Raw genomic sequence first — 20670 nt, 5'->3', positions numbered from 1 at the left:
CACCAACAGGGATGAATGCATGGGTGAGTTATTGTGATGCAAGAGCCATGAATTGCTTTGACACATTTCAGGCCCTTTCCTTCTCACATTTTCTCACAGGCATCGCAACATGTCCTAATAACAGTTTGTCCCTGTGACACGAATTCATGATGAACTGATCCTTCAAAGTTAAAGAAAATTATGAGCTTTGATATTTGACCTTGGTCTCAACATCGTAACCATAGACACACGTCTCATCACCAGTTATGATTCTCTTAAGGAACATCTCATTCTCATTTGTGATATCCAAAAGCTCTTCACAGATTGCGAGGCAAAGATCTTTCTAGTCTTGACTCATGAGGTGTGGGACAAACTCGGCGACAAGACTGTGCATTCCAAGATGCGGTGTCACGATTTCATGACATGATCCAATTGAATTCTTTTGAAATGTCTCGGACAGTCTGTCTTCGATTGGCACTCACAATTTCATTGACATTCCTGACACGAGCGTTGTAAGTAGACATCGAAGGGCATCCTGAACGAGTGTCATCTTTAACTTCCGCCCAGCCATTTTTAAATCGTGTGAACCATTTGTAACACTGAGTACAGCTTAAAAACTCATCACTCAAGGCTTCCTGCATCATTTGATGCATCTCTGTAAAGGTTTTCTCAAGTTTCATACAAAATTTAATTCAGATGCGTTGCTCGTCTAACTCTGCCACTTTGAAATTTGCAGATTGTGTGACACAATGTTCTACTTGATACAGCACTGAACAATAAGTAATAACAGACCTGCAAAGATGAAAGATCCATTAGTTACATATTAAACACAGGCTTCTGCAGCGATGCCATTCACATTTTGTTCCAACATACCATTGGCACAAGATTATGAATGTTCCAGAATTTTTTGAATAGACCTAACATTCCTTCCATTGTAGTTTGTACCCTCTGGTCCATTTATTTGTTTTCTTGCCATTACTATTAATTTGTGTCACGGATCTCTCAATTTACAATACAGTTATTGCGATATTGAGACAGAAATTGCTGTAGTCTCATGCTTCTTATATTGGTTTATTATTTTTTACAACATGAATCAGTGAAATGGGAGACTTGATTTGATCTGATTTTGTCGGGGAAGCAAAAACAACATAGGTCAAGCCCATTGCTGCCCGCACCGAAACAGAGTTTATTGTGCAGTATCGTTCCCTGTGCCTCTAGTAAAGCCAGCCAATGCCTCTGAACAGTGCAAGGAGATCCTGTACCAGTGCTTTGCTATATACAATTTCTTCAGGTCTGGTTGATCTGAATATTTTGTCTTTTAATCTCCAATGCCTTGCATTCAAAGACCAAGTGTGATGTGGTTTCATCGCCCACACCACTCATCCTACTTTTATCTCCTACTATTATCTCCATTGTATGTAGGTGTTTTTTGAAATTCCACAACTTAAGCAAACGTAATTTCTCTCGAACCGCTTTGCACACCTGAATGACTTTATGACACCAAATGTTCTATCTATCTTATCGGCCAGATATTGGTTGGTGAATTCAGCGATTGGATCATTATCTCACGAAGCCATCTCGGTGATAGATTCGGTAACAGGTTTAAAAGTTTCGCGATCGATGGACATCTCGAAGGATACTAATCGGGGCTCTGAATACCACGTGGTTTTATATATGCTTTCTTGTTGTTCTTCCTCTTGTTTCCTACAGCACCTTTTGAATAACAACCACCTCGGCTTGTATCTTCCCCTCAGTGGTACTAATTCTATTCTCTATCCGGTTTTGGTTAAGTGCAAGAAGTTTCTGAGTGTTCTTTAATTCCCTTACAACTTTAGCGAATCTCGCCTCAAGATTCTTAAATTTGATATCAGTGTACGTGGATACATTCTGTCTTTGCACACCTAACCTCTGTCATTTCAATAGTCCAACCACGAGTTTCAGTTCTCTCCTGTTCAATCCCAGGATTGAGAGACTTCTCCTAGAACATGGCTTCAGCATCAATACCTTGCCATATTTTTGCTTTTGGATCTTAGCCCAATATTCTACATGCTTTCTCATTGTCCAGTCTCTTATTTTGATCATTGCCTTGGTGATTATCAGGACAGGTTCCGGTCCAATAAATGGTGTCATTGCCCCTATCCTGTCCAACCTATCGGCTTGCTCATTACCACTAATCTCTGAGTGACTAGGATCCACAATAGGTTTACCCTATTGCTTTCTCCTAGCTCCACAAGGACTTTGTGGCATTCTGCCACAATCTTTGATCTTGTTGCAGAGGCTGCCAGTGTTTTCAGGGCTGCTTGGCTGTCTGAATAAATGAAAATTCTACAACCTCTGTAGCACCTCCACAAATTCTCCTCCACGCACACCCTGATAGCAGATATTTCTGCTTGAAACACAGTGGCCATCTTCCCTCGAGAGATTGCACTCTTCAGCCTTGGCTGCACTCCGTATACCCCGGTCCCAACATTTTGGTCTGTTTTCAAACTGTCAGTGAACTGGACTATGTCCCCAGTATGGTGTCAAAATTTGTTCTCCCAGAGCTCTCTACTTCCAGTTACTACATTGAAAGGCTTGTTGAAGCAGCTGGGAGTTATTATATAGTCAGCTGGCATTTCCCCAATCATACCTATGTCTACCTCACTCTGTATTTTAGTGTAAGATCCTGGATACCCCAGTGAGTTACAGTTTTTAGATACATTTTTAAATGCTCTCAGTTTTTTGACTTACCTATCACAGACAGTTTCATTTTCAAATTTGCTGTGGCATTACTGCATGCAAGAATTGTCACTCTTTCTTTGCTACGTTTGTTTAGCCTGGCACTGCCTATTCGACCTTTGATGCTAATGTTTTTTCCGGTAACATTTTGTAATTGAGACCAGCCTCATCGCAATTAAAAATTTGATCGCCTGTTAAGTTTTCCTTGTCAAATACCTTGTGAAGTTCATTCCTAAACAATTGAACAGCTTCAAAATTTGCTGAAAGCTTTTCACCACAGACATTAAGTTGCCGAACTCCGTATCTTTTCTTCCATCTATCGAGCCAGCCTACACTAGCTGTAAAATCAGGTTCACCTTCGTTTAGTTCGTTACGAAACTTTAAGGCTTTTTCTGGCAAAATAGGTCCCAACATGGGTACACCTTTATCTCTGTGTTGAGTAAACGATAGGAACAAAGCTTCACTTACTTTTTCATAATCACATTTTTTTTTTGGTTTTCTGATCTTCCAAAACAGCCGAGGTTGCTTGCTGAAAACACCACTTCTCAATTTCATTGCGGTTCCTTTTCCAGTCTCCAACTGTTGTTTTCCCGACGTTATAATCTTGCGCCACTTTTAATAAAGTTTCACCACTGTCTATTCTTTTTAAAGCTAAAGTTTTTCTTCCATTGAAACGACCACCTTTTTCCATTTTGAAGCCATCACCACAAATTTGTACAATAAACAAAATGCAACACGTCCACTGCACTACAGATCTAAGTTAGCACGAAGATCGGATAATCGAGACTTTACTGTACACATCCTTTATCCTTCTTTTTTGTTGTTAGTTGTAGGCTCAGAGTCAATTTTGAAATGAAACTTGTTTTACTGATCTCGAGGATGCTCGGCTTCATTTTGTTAAATAATATTATCACTTGTGGATCTGTTGTTGAAGAGATGTATTTTAAGTCATTTCACTTCACAATACAAATTACACTCAACCACCATGCTAACACAACACACACAACTTATACTCCGCCCTCGCACTTCAAACATATACTACGAACTGCCTGCCCAAAGACAAAGATTTACCTCTAACAAGAAAATACTAATATGTATCGATCTATTTGTGCAAAATCATCTTTGAAACATGCATTTCAAAAATAAAGTACAAATAATTGTTCATCACTGTTTATCTTTTTAAGAAGTCCATAATAATCATCGTAATTACATTAAACGTTTATATATGTTGAGGTTTATACATTCTCATGTAGCTATATGGTAGTGGATTTCTGTGCCTTGAAACTTCAACTTGGGAATGGGTCACTTCATATGATTCAAGATTGGTTAGTACATTTATCTCACCGTAACCAGTTTTATTACAGATGCAGTAGTACAACTACTGCCAGGACCAACCAGTTCATAGTCAGTTTTATTTACAACACTCAAATCATTTGAATACTATTTGTCATATTAAAACTGTTATTTATTAGGTAACCTGTAAGACATTACCAGGGGCAGATGTGGACTCTGACCACAACTTGTTGGTTATGAACTGCAGATTGAAAATGAAGAAACTGCAAAAAGGAAGGAATTTAAGGAGATGGGACCTGAATAAACTGAAAGAAGCAGAGGTTGCTGAGAGTTTCAGAGAGAGCATTAGGGAATGATTGACAGGAACAGGGGAGAGAAATACGGTAGAAGAAGAATGGGTAGCTATGAAAGACGAAATAGTGAAGGCAGCAGACGATCAAGTAAGGATCAAGTAGGTAAAAAGATGAGGGCTAGTAGAAATCTTTGGGTAACAGAAGAGATATTGAATTTAATTGATGAAAGGAGAAAATATAAAAATGCAGTAAATGAAGCAGGCAAAAAGGAATACAAACATCTCAAAAATGAAATCGATAGGAAGTGCAAAATGGCAAAGCAGGGATGGCTAGAGGACAAATCTAAGGATTTAGAGGCATAAATCACTAGGGGTAAGATAGGTACTGCCTACAGGATTAGAGAGACCTTTAGAGAAGAGAGATTCACTTGTATGAATATCAAGAGCTCAGATGGAAAACGAGTTCTAGGCAAAGAAGGGAAGGCAGAAAGGTGGGAGGAGTATATAGAGGGTCTATACAAGGGTGATGTACTTGAGGGAAATATTATGGATATGAAAGAGGACATAGATGAAGATGAAATGGGAGATATGATACTGCGTGAAGAATTTGACAGGGCACTGAAAGACTGAAGTCGAAACAAGGCCCTGGGAGTAGACAACATTCCATTAGAACTACTGATAGCATTGGGAGAGCCAGTCATGACAAAACTCTACCATCTAGTGAGCAAGATGTATGAGACAGGTGAAATAGTCTGACTTCAAGAAGAATATAATAATTCCAATCCCAATGAAAGCACATGTTGAAAGGTGTGAAAATTACCGAACTGGCAGGTTAATAACTCAGGGCTGCAAAATACAAACATGAATTCTTTACAGACGAATGGAAAAACTAGTGAAGGCCAACCTTGGGGAAGATCAGTTCAGATTATGTAGAAATGTTGGAACACGTGAGGCAATACTGAATCTACGACTTATTTTAGAAGATAGATTAAGGAAAGGCAAACCAATGTCTCTTAACATTTGTAGACTTAGAGAAAGCTTTTGACAGTGTTGACTGGAATACTCTCTTTCAAATTCTGAAGGGAGCAGGGATGAAATACAGGGAGCGAAAGGCTATTTACAATTTGTACAGAAACCAGAAGGCAGTTATAAGACTCGAGGGGCATGAAAGGGAAGCAGTGGTTGGGAAGGGAGTGAGACAGGGTTGTAGCCCATCTGCGATGTTATTCAATCTGTATATTGAGCAAGCAGCAAAGGAAAAAAAAGAAAAATTGTGGAGTAGGAATTAAAATCTGTGGAGAAGAAATAAAAACTTTGTGGTTCGCTGACAACATTGTAATCCTGTCAGAGGCGGCAAAGGACCTGGAAGAGCAGTTGAATGGAATGTGGAATGGACAGTGTCGTGAAAGGAGGACATAAGAGGAACATCAACAAAAGCAAAACGAGGATAATGGAATGTAGTCTAATTAAATCAGGTGATACTAAGGAAATTAGTTTAGTAAATGACACACTTAAAGTAGTAGATGAGTTTTGCTATTTGGGAAGCAAAATAACTGGTGATAGTCGAAGTAGAGAGGATATAAAATGTAGACTGGCAATGGCAAGTAAAGTATTTCTGAAGAAGAGAAATTTGTTAACATCGAGTATAGATTTAAATGTCACAAAGTCTTTTCTGAAAGTATTTGTATAGAGTGTAGCTGTGTCTGGATGCGAAACAAAACGTTTAGACAAGAACAGATGAATAGAATTGGAGAGAAGAGGAATTTGTGGCTCAACTTGACTAAAAGAAGGGATCGGTACGTAGGACATGTTCTGAGGCATCCAGGGATCACCAATTTAATATTGGAGGGCAGTGTGGAGGGTAAAAATAGTAGAGGGAGACCAAGAGATGAATACACTAAGCAGATTCAGAAGGTTGTAGGTGGCAGTAGGTACACCACAACAGTAGGTAGACCACAACAACAACAGATAACTGTGATGTAAAAAAGGTACTGTATGTGTGAAGCCCTGGTCCAGTGTGAAAGAGGTCTTAATGGCCCTTATCAAGTCAGGTTTAATAAATAAATAAGATAAGACTCCAAACAAACTGAAGAGCCATTTCTGACATGTTTGGTCTGAACTAGAATACAAACAGATCTCGTCCCAACATGGCAATGCATGTCTCGCACAAGTCTCAGAACCCAGGGACAAATCACCAAATTGGGTTGGACAATATTCCACATAGGATAGACCTGGTGTCCTCAGACTTCCATCTGTTTGGGCCATGTAAGTATTCTCTTCAAGGGACGTTTATTGAACATGATGAGAGCAATAATAAGAGCAGTGAAAACATGCTACAAGCACACGATGAGACCTCTCACCAACAGGAAATAAACACTCATACACAATGCTGGGGCAAAAGGCCATAAAATGAGAAAGACCGTGTGTGTCATATATATATATATATGTGGTACATGTTGAAGGAATGTGGATGTGAAAATGTCACCAAACTGTAACTCTCGAGAATTAATGTGTTCTGAAAATTAAATTGTGGGTCATTATTTATGGAGCAACCATCTTTCCATTTGTGCGACTGAATTAGTGTTGACCTTCCAAACAGTTTAAAACAGTGTTGTGACAGAATTTACATTTCTAGCAGGCCTTTTGAAGTAAAGCATTACTCCTCTGTCACAGGTGGTGATAATGCGTGACTACCACCACCCGAACATCGTGGAGATGTACGACAGCTTCCTGGTGCAGGACGAGCTGTGGGTGGTGATGGAGTTCCTGGAGGGGGGCGCCCTGACGGACATCGTGACGCACGAGCGCATGGACGAGCAGCAGATTGCGACGGTGTGCCGGCAGTGCCTGCGCGCTCTCTCCTACCTGCACTCACAGGGTGTCATCCACCGTGACATCAAGTCTGACTCCATTCTGCTGGCTGCTGATGGGAGGGTGAGTGGGATCTGCATTGCAAACACCTGGGTGATTTGCTGTATCCTCCTGTTACGTGGCTGTAGCGTGGGACATATTTCTGTGCCTAATGTTCTCCACCTGATGCTGGAGACATCATCAGAGAACATAAGGGCTCAGATAGTAGCTTCTCAGACAAACTCAGTCAGTTGAACTGTTTATACATTTACACACAATGATAGGGCTGTGACATCTTCAGACCACTTTCTAAGATTGCCAGTTTATGCCAACATGTGTAGCTTGTAGCATAGAAGAGTTGGCACTACTTTTTATTTAGCACTAACGACCACTAATTGTGCTGCTTCAGTCCATTTTTTAAACTTGGTTTTTGTATTTTTGAATTTTTATTGTTGGTATTATCATCATCATCATCATAGCATGGTAATTAAAGAGGATGGAAGACAGATTGACTAAAGTGCACTTATGGTGTATCAGACTCTTCCACTATGTGCTTCTGTTGGCAGTTCGTTTTTGTTAGTCACAGCCAGTCGGGAAATTAATATACAGTAGGTGATGAGAATTGCAGAATCTAATGATTTCTTTTGGCACAACATATGAATTGACTTTTTTACAATATGGAGGCCAGAATGTAAAGTAGATGTGTTAACAAACTGACCTGTAGCGTAGCCCGAGCCATAAGTTACATTGCAATATGACAGTTTTGTTTTGAGGAGGTGAAATCAATGAATTTCATAATGAAAAAAACAATTGTCGTTGTAGATTGACATGGAGTGCAGCCTGAGATATACTTTTATCGTTGCAGTAATCTACTTGTACACCATATTTCCAATCTTGCCAAAAATTTTGATAATGTGGTTTAATTCTAACCTGATGTAACTAAATACCCATATTTATGAAATGTACAGAATTACTAACTAGCATTTTCATTGGCTACTGACAACTGACTCATGACTTGTCATGGTCACTTCCCATCATTCATTGTGCCAACGGTTACCAACAGTTGAATGCAATGGAAAAACCATGGTACACTTTAAGTGCCCTTGTATTGCTTATCTTCACACGAAGTACTCTCCAGTGTTTTCTGTCATAATGCTAGCCATGATAAAACTGTTCCAGCTGATGTGCAAAATGTATGATATGGGCGAAAAAACTTCATGTGTAAAAAAAAAAAAAGAGAATGAAATAAATTCCAAAGAAGGCAGTTATTGATTGGTGTTAATACTACCAAATTACCAGTTTAATAAGTAATTGTGCTAATTATTTACAGAATAATGGAGAATGTGGTAGAAGCTGACCTAGGGGAAGATCAGTTTGGGTACTGGAGAAGTGTAATAACACATCAAACAGTACTGATCCAGTAACTTATCACAGAAGACAGGTTGAAGAAATGCAGACTTACATTTGTTGATTTCATGAAAGCTTTTTAACAATGTTAACTGGAATGCACTCATTGAAATTCTGAGGGTAGCAGGGATAAAATACAGGCAGTGAAATTTTATTTACAACTTGTACAGAAACTAGAGATGGGCAAACTCATTCATCTTTGATGGTTGATTTTTTTGGGATCCACTGACTTTTACTTCCTTTTTTTCCTAATAACGACAATATAGTACTGCATAACTGTATCAAAGTTTAATATATTTAGATATTTCCAGTAATTAAAAATACATTGTTCTTATTAAAAATTGTAATTCAGTATTTGTCTGTTAATATTTACATTTGTTATTGTATATGAAATTGAAATAAAAGCCTAGTGCTTACAAGGGAAACTTCCAGTTACATAGGAATGCAGTAAGGTCCCCATGCCACTCTGTTGGTAGCTCCATGCAACACCTTTCGCCAATCCCATTCACTTGGTCCAGTATACACAAAGATCATTAATTGAACACAAAATTCATTTTTGGGCATTTCTGTCAGCATCAACAGATGAAGAAATGTATAGTCTTAGAAACTGGGAATCAGAGTTGTAGATAGGCAGCACCTATGTTTATTACTATAAACAGAAGTCCAAAAATATACTCAGCTTGAATTCTCAATGTTGGTGTTGGCTCAGCTCATTGCTTCTTTAAAAAAAAGTTGGATTATTATTCTTCTGAGGCCTTGGTCTTGATGTGTTTCAGAATAGAACACTAACCTGTAGATGATGATTCGTCATATGAATTCCTGAAATCAGCTCTTATAACTGATAATAGACTTTGTACATTACATAAAAATGTACCTGTATAAAACTGTAGACTTTTGAATTAAACCTTAATGTAAGATCAACCTTTCGTATATTGCATCATAATCAGTTGCCGAACAATTCTTGAATATAAACATATTTCCTCATAGCCTAGTTTCAACTAATACATATTACATAGTAAAACAGTGAGGCAAGTTCCTGACTTGTCTCCGAACGTCTGATCTCTTCTGTCACCTCACACAGACCTTTTCAGAGTCGTTATTTCACAGTCAGTCAAGATACACTGTGTTATCAAAAGTGTCCAGACAGCCACAAAAACACACGTTTTTCATATTAGGTGCATTGTTCTGCCACCTACTGCCATGTACCCCTTATCAGCAACCTTAGTAGTCATTAGATATCGTGAGAGAGCAGAATGAGGCGCTCCACGGAACTCACAGAATTCAAACATGGTCAGGTGATTGGGTGTCACTTGTGTCATACGTCTGTATGCGAGATTTCCACACTCCTAAACATCCATAGGTCCACTGTTTCCGATGTGATAGTGAAATGGGAACGTGAAGGGACACGTACAGCACAAAAGTGCACAGGCCGACCTCGTCTGTTGACTGACAGAGACCGCAACCAGTTGAAGAGGTTTGTAATGTGTAATAGACGGACATCTATCCAGACAATCACATAGGAATTCCAAACTGCATCACGATCCACTGCAAGTACTATGACAGTTAGGTGGGAGGTGAGAAAACTTATAAGCCAAACATCACGCCGGTAAACGCCAAATGACGCCTCACTTGGTGTAAGGAGTGTAAACGTTGGTAGATTGAACAGTGGAAAAACATTGTGTGGAGTGACGAATCACTGTTCACAATGTGGTGATCTGATAGCAGGGTGTGGATATGGCGAATGCGCGGTGAATGTCATCTAAAATTTGGAAGTGGTGGTGTTATGGTGTGGTTGTGTTTTTCATGGAGGGCCTTGCACCCCTTGTTGTTTTGCATGACACTATCGCAGCACAAGCCTACATTGATGTTTTAAGCACCTTCTTGCTTCCCACTGTTGAAGAGCAATTCTTTGATGGCGATTGTATCTTTGAACATGATGGAGCACCTGTTCATAATGCACAGCCTGTGGTGGAATGGTTACATGACAATAACATCCCTGTAATGGACTGGCCTACACAGAGTCCTGACCTGAATCCTATAGACACCTTTGGGATGTTTTGGAACGCCGACATAGTGTCAGGCCTCACCGACCAACATCAGTACCTCTTCTCAGTGCAGCACTTTGTGATGAATGGGCTTCCATTCCCAAAGAAATCTTCCAGCACCTGATTGAACGCATGCCTGCGAGAGTGGGAGCTATGGGCCAACACCATATTGAATTCGAGTAATACCGATGGAGAGCTCTCGAACTTTTCAGTCATTTTCAGCAGGTGTCCGGATACTTTTGACACATAGGGTGTTACATTTCAACAGCACAAAGAGCTTGTTAGATAACATTCCAGCAAATCTATGATAATTTTTATGTGGAAATGTTATTTGATATGAAAAGATATTTTATGGAGAATAAATGATTTCATAATCTTAAATATAATTTCTGTAACAGATTTTTAGAAATTTGTATATTGCCAAAAGCAAAATTATTTGCCAGCAACTAGTAAAAGACACAAGATTGATTTTATAGGATAATTGACATTTTCAGAGATAAATGAAATGTCAAATAAAGATGACAGACAGCATAATAATCCTGAAAGCTCCCTTTTAGAACATAAGGTAGACGAATTTCAAAGAAACATTGTCAGAGTAAGAATAGTATTGAATGGCTCATTTTGACACAGAACAGGCTTCACAAATGTATAGATTCATTTCTACTTGTTGTGCTAGGAGGATTTCTGCTATCAAACTCCATCCGCAGTATATTGCCTGTGGAGTATCACAAATAAATAATAAAAAAAATAAAAGAAATATTTGAAGATACACAGAGGACATCATCTACATATAAATAACAATTTTTATTGGGCTACCCTTGTCATATTTACTTAGTATTAAAATTATTAGAAAATTAACTGTATACATGCTTGCCCATTTATAGACAATGGTGGTATAGAAAATTTGCACCTCTAATGCTTACGGGAACATTTTCTAATTTAATTCAGCTGAATTCTGTACCCTCACAATTTTGAAGCCCTGTAATTTACACAGTGTGTCTTTTGCTCTCACTACACTGCAAGCTTGCATCATTGTTCCACACTTTTCCAATGAACTTGCTGCTTTTCTGAGTCTAGAGCACACTAAGCAGTGTTTCTGTTTTCCTTTCCTTCCTGGTAAGAAAATGATTTTCAATCAGTTGCCAGAAGAATTGGGATCATGGTTTGTCATTACCGTTTGCCACCTTATCTCCATGTATGATTGTCATAAGCTAGGAAGTTGATAGGGATTTTCTTGTTACTTCATTGTGTAATATGCAGGAGTGTACAGTCATCATTGGAATTAAGTGAAAAGTCTTCCTCAGAATTTGTACCATGGAAAGCTCTCGCCTTAACTCAGTCTTTTGCGTTTGTTGAGGAGGATATCTGGAGGAATAATGCCACTGCCTACCCATAGATTTCTGACGGTCATGCTCCTCTCCTGATTCTGTCACAAAAAGTCATGTATTTGAAAATAAGACAACTCTGAGTATATGTACTGAAAGCACTTTTAATTGAACCTCAATAAAAACAGAGTATTTAGTTCCAGATGTTTGTAACCTGCACCCTCTGAAATTTATTCATTAACACAATTCTCAGAGTTGTTGTTAACAACGTCTTCTGAAAAATCAGTGTCGCTATGCTCAGAATCACAAGATAACTTGAGCAATTTTGTCATTGCTCAGTCCGCATCTCGCCATGCAGTGAAGCGCTTACAACTGGAACTTGCTGCTGCAAAGAGCCACACTTCTTCAGCATACCCACACCGTCTAGCAACAAATACTTGAACTATATTCTCTGTTGAGATTCCTAATTGCACGGGGAACATTAGAATGTGCACAGGAAAGAAGGGGAGCAGAACATTTAGGAAGTGCACCTGCAAAATTTTTGACTGGTTGTCCTTTAGGCAGGCCAACCTCATATATATATTTTACAGGTGCTGCCTGAAAAAGTACATACTGTCTGCCTGTGTGCTGTCTTGTGTATATCACTAGCCAGCTAAACATAACTTTTTGTTCTCTATGGATTGCTGGTTCCAAATTTACAAAGTCATCTCCAGACATCTCACATATGTGTTTCTGTTGAAAGCACTTGCTGTGTAATTTTACAGGTGTATTGCCTTAGTATGGAAAGAAATTAACTGATTGAAATTAGTGTTGTTACCAAACTCGGGGAGAACGCAGATTACACAAGATGATCATTTCAAATCTCTTGTTTTCAGCATATTTCACCAGTGTATAATAGAGTAAAAGTTTGGAGCATATATTAGTATGTAGCTCAATATCCAGAGAACATTTCTCTGTAGCCTTTTAGTAGATAAATGCCCATGTTTCAACAAAGAATTTGATGAGGACAGTGTTATGATTTGGACAGTGAAATCATATATTCAGGTTTAAATGAAAATTGTAATAACTGCAAATGATGTTGATATAGTACCAGACAAATAATGTAAACTTTTCATTCTACTTCTTTAGTGGAAAAGTTATGTTTCGTTATAAATTTGAAGCATTTGCTATATAAAAAACTAATTATTTTAAAATTATACACTCCTGGAAATGGAAAAAAGAACACATTGACACCGGTGTGTCAGACCCACCATACTTGCTCCGGACACTGCGAGAGGGCTGTACAAGCAATGATCACACGCACGGCACAGCGGACACACCAGGAACCGCGGTGTTGGCCGTCGAATGGCGCTAGCTGCGCAGCATTTGTGCACCGCCGCCGTCAGTGTCAGCCAGTTTGCCATGGCATTCGGAGCTCCATCGCAGTCTTTAACACTGGTAGCATGCCGCGACAGCGTGGACGTGAACCGTGTGTGCAGTTGACGGACTTTGAGCGAGGGCGTATAGTGGGCATGCGGGAGGCCGGGTGGACGTACCGCCGAATTGCTCAGCACGTGGGGCGTGAGGTCTCCACAGTACATTGATGTTGTCGCCAGTGGTCGGCGGAAGGTGCACGTGCCCGTCGACCTGGGACCAGACCGCAGCGACGCACGGATGCACGCCAAGACCGTAGGATCCTACGCAGTGCCGTAGGGGACCGCGCCGCCACTTCCCAGCAAATTAGGGACACTGTTGCTCCTGGGATATCGGCGAGGACCATTCGCAACCGTCTCCATGAAGCTGGGCTACGGTCCCGCACATCGTTAGGCCGTCTTCCGCTCACGCCCCAACATCGTGCAGCCCGCCTCCAGTGGTGTCGCGACAGGCGGAATGGAGGGACGAATGGAGACGTGTCGTCTTCAGCGATGAGAGTCGCTTCTGCCTTGGTGCCAATGATGGTCGTATGCGTGTTTGGCGCCGTGCAGGTGAGCGCCACAATCAGGACTGCATACGACCGAGGCACACAGGGCCAACACCCGGCATCATGGTGTGGGGAGCGATCTCCTACACTGGCCGTACACCACTGGTGATCGTCGAGGGGACACTGAATAGTGCACGGTACATCCAAACCGTCATCGAACCCATCGTTCTACCATTCCTAGACCGGCAAGGGAACTTGCTGTTCCAACAGGACAATGCACGTCCGCATGTATCCCGTGCCACCCAACGTGCTCTAGAAGGTGTAAGTCAACTACCCTGGCCAGCAAGATCTCCGGATCTGTCCCCCATTGAGCATGTTTGGGACTGGATGAAGCGTCGTCTCACGCGGTCTGCACGTCCAGCACGAACGGTGGTCCAACTGAGGCGCCAGGTGGAAATGGCATGGCAAGCCGTTCCACAGGACTACATCCAGCATCTCTACGATCGTCTCCATGGGAGAATAGCAGCCTGCATTGCTGCGAAAGGTGGATATACACTGTACTAGTGCCGACATTGTGCATGCTCTGTTGCCTGTGTCTATGTGCCTGTGGTTCTGTCAGTGTGATCATGTGATGTATCTGACTCCAGGAATATGTCAATAAAGTTTCCCCTTCCTGGGACAATGAATTCACGGTGTTCTTATTTCAATTTCCAGGAGTGTATATTGTATGAGACCTATGAGTCACAATTTACATTTCGTAACAGCCTCTTGCAAAGAAAATGATTGATGATTGTCAGTGTTGCCTATAATTTACATGTTGTTGAAACAGATGTGTGATACCATTTAATGCTCTCTTTGCCACTGACTGCAGAACTTGACTGATCATGCATTAAGGTGTAATCGTGGGATAATCCATTGCAGCAATATGCAACTTCGAGATAAAGTTAACAACAGTCACACTTATATACTTTAGAGATACCACTGGAGTTCATAAACATGATACCAACTTTATGAGAAGGGAATAAAGCCAAAAAATAAATGTTACAGGGTTGCAGTTAGAACTTTTGTTTTGCCGTTTAAAGGGAACAATTTGACAGCTGTGAAAAACTGCGTAAATTGAATGGTGACATCAAATTTTGTGAGAAGTGAGACATGTTATTTAGCACATGTGTACTTTTTTCAGGTAAAGCTGTCAGACTTTGGTTTCTGTGCCCAAGTTTCACAAGAACTTCCAAAGCGAAAATCACTTGTTGGAACACCGTATTGGATGTCACCAGAAGTTATCTCTAGGCTTCCATATGGGCCAGAAGTTGACATATGGTCACTTGGTAAGTTATTTTGCTGTTATAGTATTCCTTCCGGTTTTAATTGTTGTTTGCAACTCATCTGCTTATTTGCACCACACACACTGGCAAACCAGCTTTGTCAGAATGAGCATTGAAAGAGAAAGCAGTTCTGTTCCCAGTACAATTTGCTGATCACAGTAGTTCAGAAACACTGTTTGTGATTGTCGGAGGTGGTATCTGTAGCCTTAATAAGACAGTTACAAGTATGAGGATGAAAAGTCGTAGCGGAATGTAAATAATGCAAGGAGTACAGATAAAAACTCTAAGTAGTTGACCTATTGAGGAGTTGATAGTCACATAAACAAAGCTGAAAATGTTGCTAACTTTCCAGGTAATGTTGTTGTAGAAAAATTTACTGTTAAAGTAACTTTGAGGGTGGGACTGATTTAAGTGGTAGGGACCAGCCAACCATACTCTTTCTGGTTGCAGTGTTGCCAGTTTCAAAGATACAAGCAGAACATTGTAAAGTATGGCTAGCTGTATGCCAACAACTCTGCCTCCCCCCTCCTGTCCATGGCTTTGGAGTCCGTCGCTCACAAAATTATTTTATTTGAGTTATGAATCATACAAAAACCTCGCATGTGTGTGTGTTTCTGTTTCTGTTTTAAACAATGGAAACTCCAGGTTGGAAAAGGTACTCATTATAAATATACATGTTGAGTTGTAGACAGGCCCAATGAAAAGGCAGTTACACATTTAGCTTTTGGCCAATGCCTTCTTCAGAAAAGAAAAGACACACACATTCATCCACACAAGCAAACAAACTCTCAGACACGTGACCGTCATCTGTGGCAGCTCGAACTGGACTGCAACTGCGACATTGAATGAAAGCAGCAATCTGGACATGGTGGGGAAGAGAGAGCAGGTTATGGATGGGGGAGAGAAGAGCACTGTCCAGCGTAGGATTGCAGGAACTGGATGGAGGTATGGCAAATCTACCAGGCACAGCAAATGGGTGCTGTGGGACAGGGAGGTGAGGACAGGTGGGAATGGGAAATGGAAAAGGAATGGAGCTGGGATGGATAGAAATGGGTGGGTGTGTTGGCAGAGGGTGGCACGCATGCACCTATGCGCCATCACACACACACACACACACACACACACACACACACACACACACACACGGCTGTGGGGCGCAGAAAAAGGTTGGTGGTTGAGGGGTTTATCCAGATGACCTGGTTTGTGAAGCAACCATTTAAATCAAGCTTGTTATATTCAGCTTCATGTTGTACCACAGTATGGTCTGCTGTGCTCTTGGCCACAATTTGTTGGTGACCATTCATCCTGGCAGGGTAGCTCGTCAGAAGGTGGCCCATCCGTGAAATCAGCCATGTCATATACCAGCTCTGCTGCAATCATCACACGGCTTTTTATATTGTTACAACTATCTGCCAGCTGCCCACCAGGATGAACGGGGCCACCACCAAACTGTGACCCAGAGCAAAATAGACCCCTATGTGGCACAACATGCAGCTGATTTGAATGGGTGCTTTATGACCCATGCCATTTGGATCCTCCCGTCCACCATCAACTTTTCTGAACTGTGTTGGTGGGAGTTACTCTTACAACACATTCTCTGCTCCTGAAATCCCAGCCTCAACCTAAAGTAACATTTGTCCCCGCAGCCTCCACCAGACAGTTTCTGCTGTCCCCCTTATCCTATCATCTCTTCCCTACTCACATCCCTTGACTTGTTCGTGTGCTGCCTTCTACCAATGAACCCACTTCCTTTTTCACCCCCCCCCCCCCCCCCATTCCCTCACCCCATCTACTGCCACTCTACCTCTGTGCCTCACAGCCTCCCTTTGCTGCGCGTGGCAGTTTTGTCATGCCTCTATCCAGTTCCTGCAGGCTAAAGCAGACAGTGCTCTTCTCTTCCCCCACCTGTGCCCTACATCCTTTTCCCTTCTCTACCTTGTCGAGATTGCTGCTTTCATTCAGTGTGTTAGTTGCTCCAGTCCTACTGCCAGAGGTGGTGGTCATGTATGTGTGAGATATGCTTGCTCGTGTGTCTGTCTTTTCTGTTTTGAAGATGGCTTTGGCCAAAAGCTAAATGTGTAACAGTCTTTTCATTGTTCCTGCCTGCAACCCAATGTGTCATCTTTATGGTGAATAGAAATCTATTCTTTTCCTTATATTAACAATATTATGAGAAGCAAAGTTGCTACTGACCGTATAGTGGAGATGCTGAGTCGCAGGTAGGCACAACAGAAAGACTCTCAGAATGATATCTTTCGGCCATTAAGACCTTCATCAACAATAGACACACACACACACACACACACACACACACACACACACACACACACACACACACAACTGCAGTCTCAGGCAGTATGGTTACAGTTGCCTAAGACTGCAGTTGCATGTGTGAGTTGTGTTTGCATGAGTGTGTGTGTGTGTGTGTGTGTCTATTGTTGACGAAAGCCTTAACGGCCGAAAGCTATAATTGTGAGAGTCTTTTTGTTGTGCGTATCTGTGACTCGGCATATCCGCTATATGGTGAGTAGCAACTTTCCTTCTCATAATATTGTTATATTAAAGTCTGGATTTTCCATTGTTTGACTTTTCATTGTATTGTTGTTTCTGTTTTGGCTACCTTTGATAAATGACACTGTCTGAAAACTTAACAATGTTTTCAGTCCTTTTTATTACCCATCAACCACTCAAGACCTCAAATCTGCCATAAATTGCTGCCTATTCCACTTTAGAGGGTGGGCAAGCCTCCATTCTTCACATTCTGGAATGGGGTGTGGGCATCCAATACTTTGTCGCCTTGCTTGGGGCTTCACAGTCTTTCAACCACTTTCTGTAGACTCTGATGATAGTAGCATGTGATCAGCCAACCAGTTTCACCATTTTTGAGATGCATATTCCTTGGCAATGAGCCATAACAGTCTTCACTCCTTTCATTGTGAGTATGACAGTAATGTTTGTCACTCTTTGCCGACAAAGGTTGTGCACTTTCTGGTGTACCTACTGCCATGAAGTTGCTCTGAAAAGGCATGTTATGGACTGCTCCGCTCTCTTTGATTGCCTTCATACTTACAGGATTTGAAGGTCAGTGCCTGCTGCCCAGACATCAATTCCCTAAAGTGGTATTAGTGGTAATTAAAAAGTATTGAATCATAATTGTTTTTATGAAAATAATGTCTGTCGTTTTTTAATTATAAATCATGTGAAATATCCAAAAATTGATTGACGTGCAAAATGCCTTGTTGAGAAATGAAAAAGTTATGAATTTATAACACAGTTGCTGACCTCAAAGGACTGCATACATCATATCAGTAAGACCGTTCAATCTCTACAAATATGAAAATATTATATCTTCTATTTGGTGTTTCCCATTTTTGTACCAAATTTTGATACTCACATTTCTTGTGATTAATAATAAAAATATATCATTTTTACTAAAAAAATTATGATACAATATTTGTTTGTCAGTATGTCTATTTGTTAATAAATATGGAATTGAAATAAAAGTAAAAAATAAAGTTACTGCCAGTAAGACATGAACTGCCGACTTCACACTTTTTTAATTTTATCTTTGTACTCAGGTACTGATAACTATGTTATTTAACTCGAGTGTTTTGTAGTTAAAACTGGTCAGAAATCTCTAAAGGCAATTTCCTGTGTGGGAAGTTATCTCAAATAACTCAATATCTGTGGCTTCTAGCGAAAATGTTTCCCTGTGCAAAATTAAGCTAAATTAAACTTCCTACAAAAAAGGCCCCACTCATTTTTTCTCCAGGATTAGTAGTTTCCATGTTGCAGGGGATTGGAAGACTCACAGGTTATTAAAAATATTGCTTTAGTGGTACAAAATTCATGTTTACCTTTAAATGAATTTGGTTGAAAATGAACATTAAATGTGTGTACCATATCCAAGGGCAATAGAGCTGTGTTGATGAGTAAGCAGAGGCATTGAGAGCCATAAGGGGTAAGGCACACAGTCATTGAATTTGAGATTGTAGAATGTATGCATGCTGCTTACGTCTCTAGATCTTATGGTGAACCAGTTTTATACGCCCACATTGTTTTTATGAACCTTCACAGAAACTGTCTCACCCATTTCTCAGACATTCATTTCCATATGGGCATGTAGCAATTTTTTACTCTGCAATGTACAGTTGTTATTTAGGGTTGTAAACATAATTTCGTTTTGACATTTGTGTGTAGTAGTAGTAGTAGTAGTAGTAGTAGTGGTAGTAGTACTTCGTAATCAGAGGTATACCAGCAGTTTCACTCAAAACTCAAGCCACAGAATGTGCTTAATGAAAATGATTACAACAAGAACCACAAAGTGTTGGAAATGGTCATAATTGTGAATTTGGTGCATTTAGTATTTGTTCTTGATGTTCTGATTCTAGTTTCACATTAATTAAAAACTTCATGACTGTCAAAAGACACTATTGTCCCTAGCCTATGCATGGAAATTTTGTGAGTTAACGTTAATAATAAATATTACCTTAAATATTAATTAATATTATGTAATGTAAAGTGGGTAAACAATATTTTTGTAGGAATTATAGGCTACTAGTATTCAGTCAAAAACCAGTTCAGACCTATGAGACTGATGGTTTGTCCACTAATTTGATTTTCACAAACATCTATTTTTCTCAAAACTTTGTGTCTTTACTTCGGGTCCTTATGTTTCTCAGTGCCTCAATTGTGTAACAGTGTGAAAGGGGGGGGGGGGATGCATGGGGTACAAGTGGTGTGAGGGAAGTTGGGTCACTGGATTGTGTTTGTGCACCTCCCTCCTTCGTAGGTCTGCAAACTGAAGTTAGATCTCCCCTCTGCCAATGTAGAACAGTGTGCACAGTTTTAGCTATATTCTGTTCACATGCATTTCTTGTGTCAGTGTTATAAGTAACTGGTATCTGCATTTCATGTAGTGTTAATCCAATTTGTGGAAAATAAACATTCCCCAGATATATAGGCACTGTGCTGTCACTGATTTGTAACACATGCTGCAGAACATTAGTGAAACTTTGTGAAACACCTTGTAGTGTGGGGGTAGATGGAGTGGGGGATCATATGCTCGATCTTCAGTTTGCAGACCGATGTCGGAGGGAACTGCATGAACACAATCCTGGTCCTACCTTCTACATCTACATCTATGTCTACAGAGATAATCCACAAAGCACTATACAATGTGCGATGGAGGGTATCCTGTACCACTACTTCTCATTTTTTTTCCTGTACCTTATCTTCATGGTCCCTATGTGCATTGTATGTGGGCGGCGGTAGAATCGTTCGGCAGCAGCTTCAAATGGCGTTTCTCTAAATTTTCTCAATAATTTTTCTGGAAAAGAATATTGCCTACCCTCCAGGGATTCCCTTACGAGTTCCCAAAGCCTCTTAGTAACACTTACGTGTTGTTTGAACCTACTGATAACAAATCTACCAGCCCCCCTCTGAATTGCTTCGATGTCTTCCTTCAGTCTCACCTGTTACGGATCCCAAACACACAAGCAGTACTCGAGAATAGGTCGCACCAGTGTCCTATATG

At 40.5% G+C, this 20670-nt stretch overlaps 1 protein-coding gene across 1 annotated transcript in view; it reads left to right on the top strand.

Annotated features, from left to right (window-relative positions):
- LOC126424891 (serine/threonine-protein kinase PAK mbt) overlaps nt 1–20670 on the top strand; it is a 113394-nt gene that overhangs the window by 80495 nt on the left and 12229 nt on the right. The window contains exons 6-7 of the mRNA XM_050087723.1: nt 6956–7216; nt 14993–15137. Of these exons, the coding sequence (XP_049943680.1) occupies nt 6956–7216; nt 14993–15137 (406 nt within the window). The remainder of the gene's footprint in view (nt 1–6955; nt 7217–14992; nt 15138–20670) is intronic.

The sequence above is a fragment of the Schistocerca serialis genome, chromosome 10, assembly GCF_023864345.2.
Source record: "Schistocerca serialis cubense isolate TAMUIC-IGC-003099 chromosome 10, iqSchSeri2.2, whole genome shotgun sequence".
Classification (NCBI taxonomy): Eukaryota; Metazoa; Arthropoda; class Insecta; order Orthoptera; family Acrididae; genus Schistocerca; species Schistocerca serialis.
Note: the sequence above shows the minus strand (reverse complement) of the source record. Positions and strands in the feature narration are given on the sequence as shown.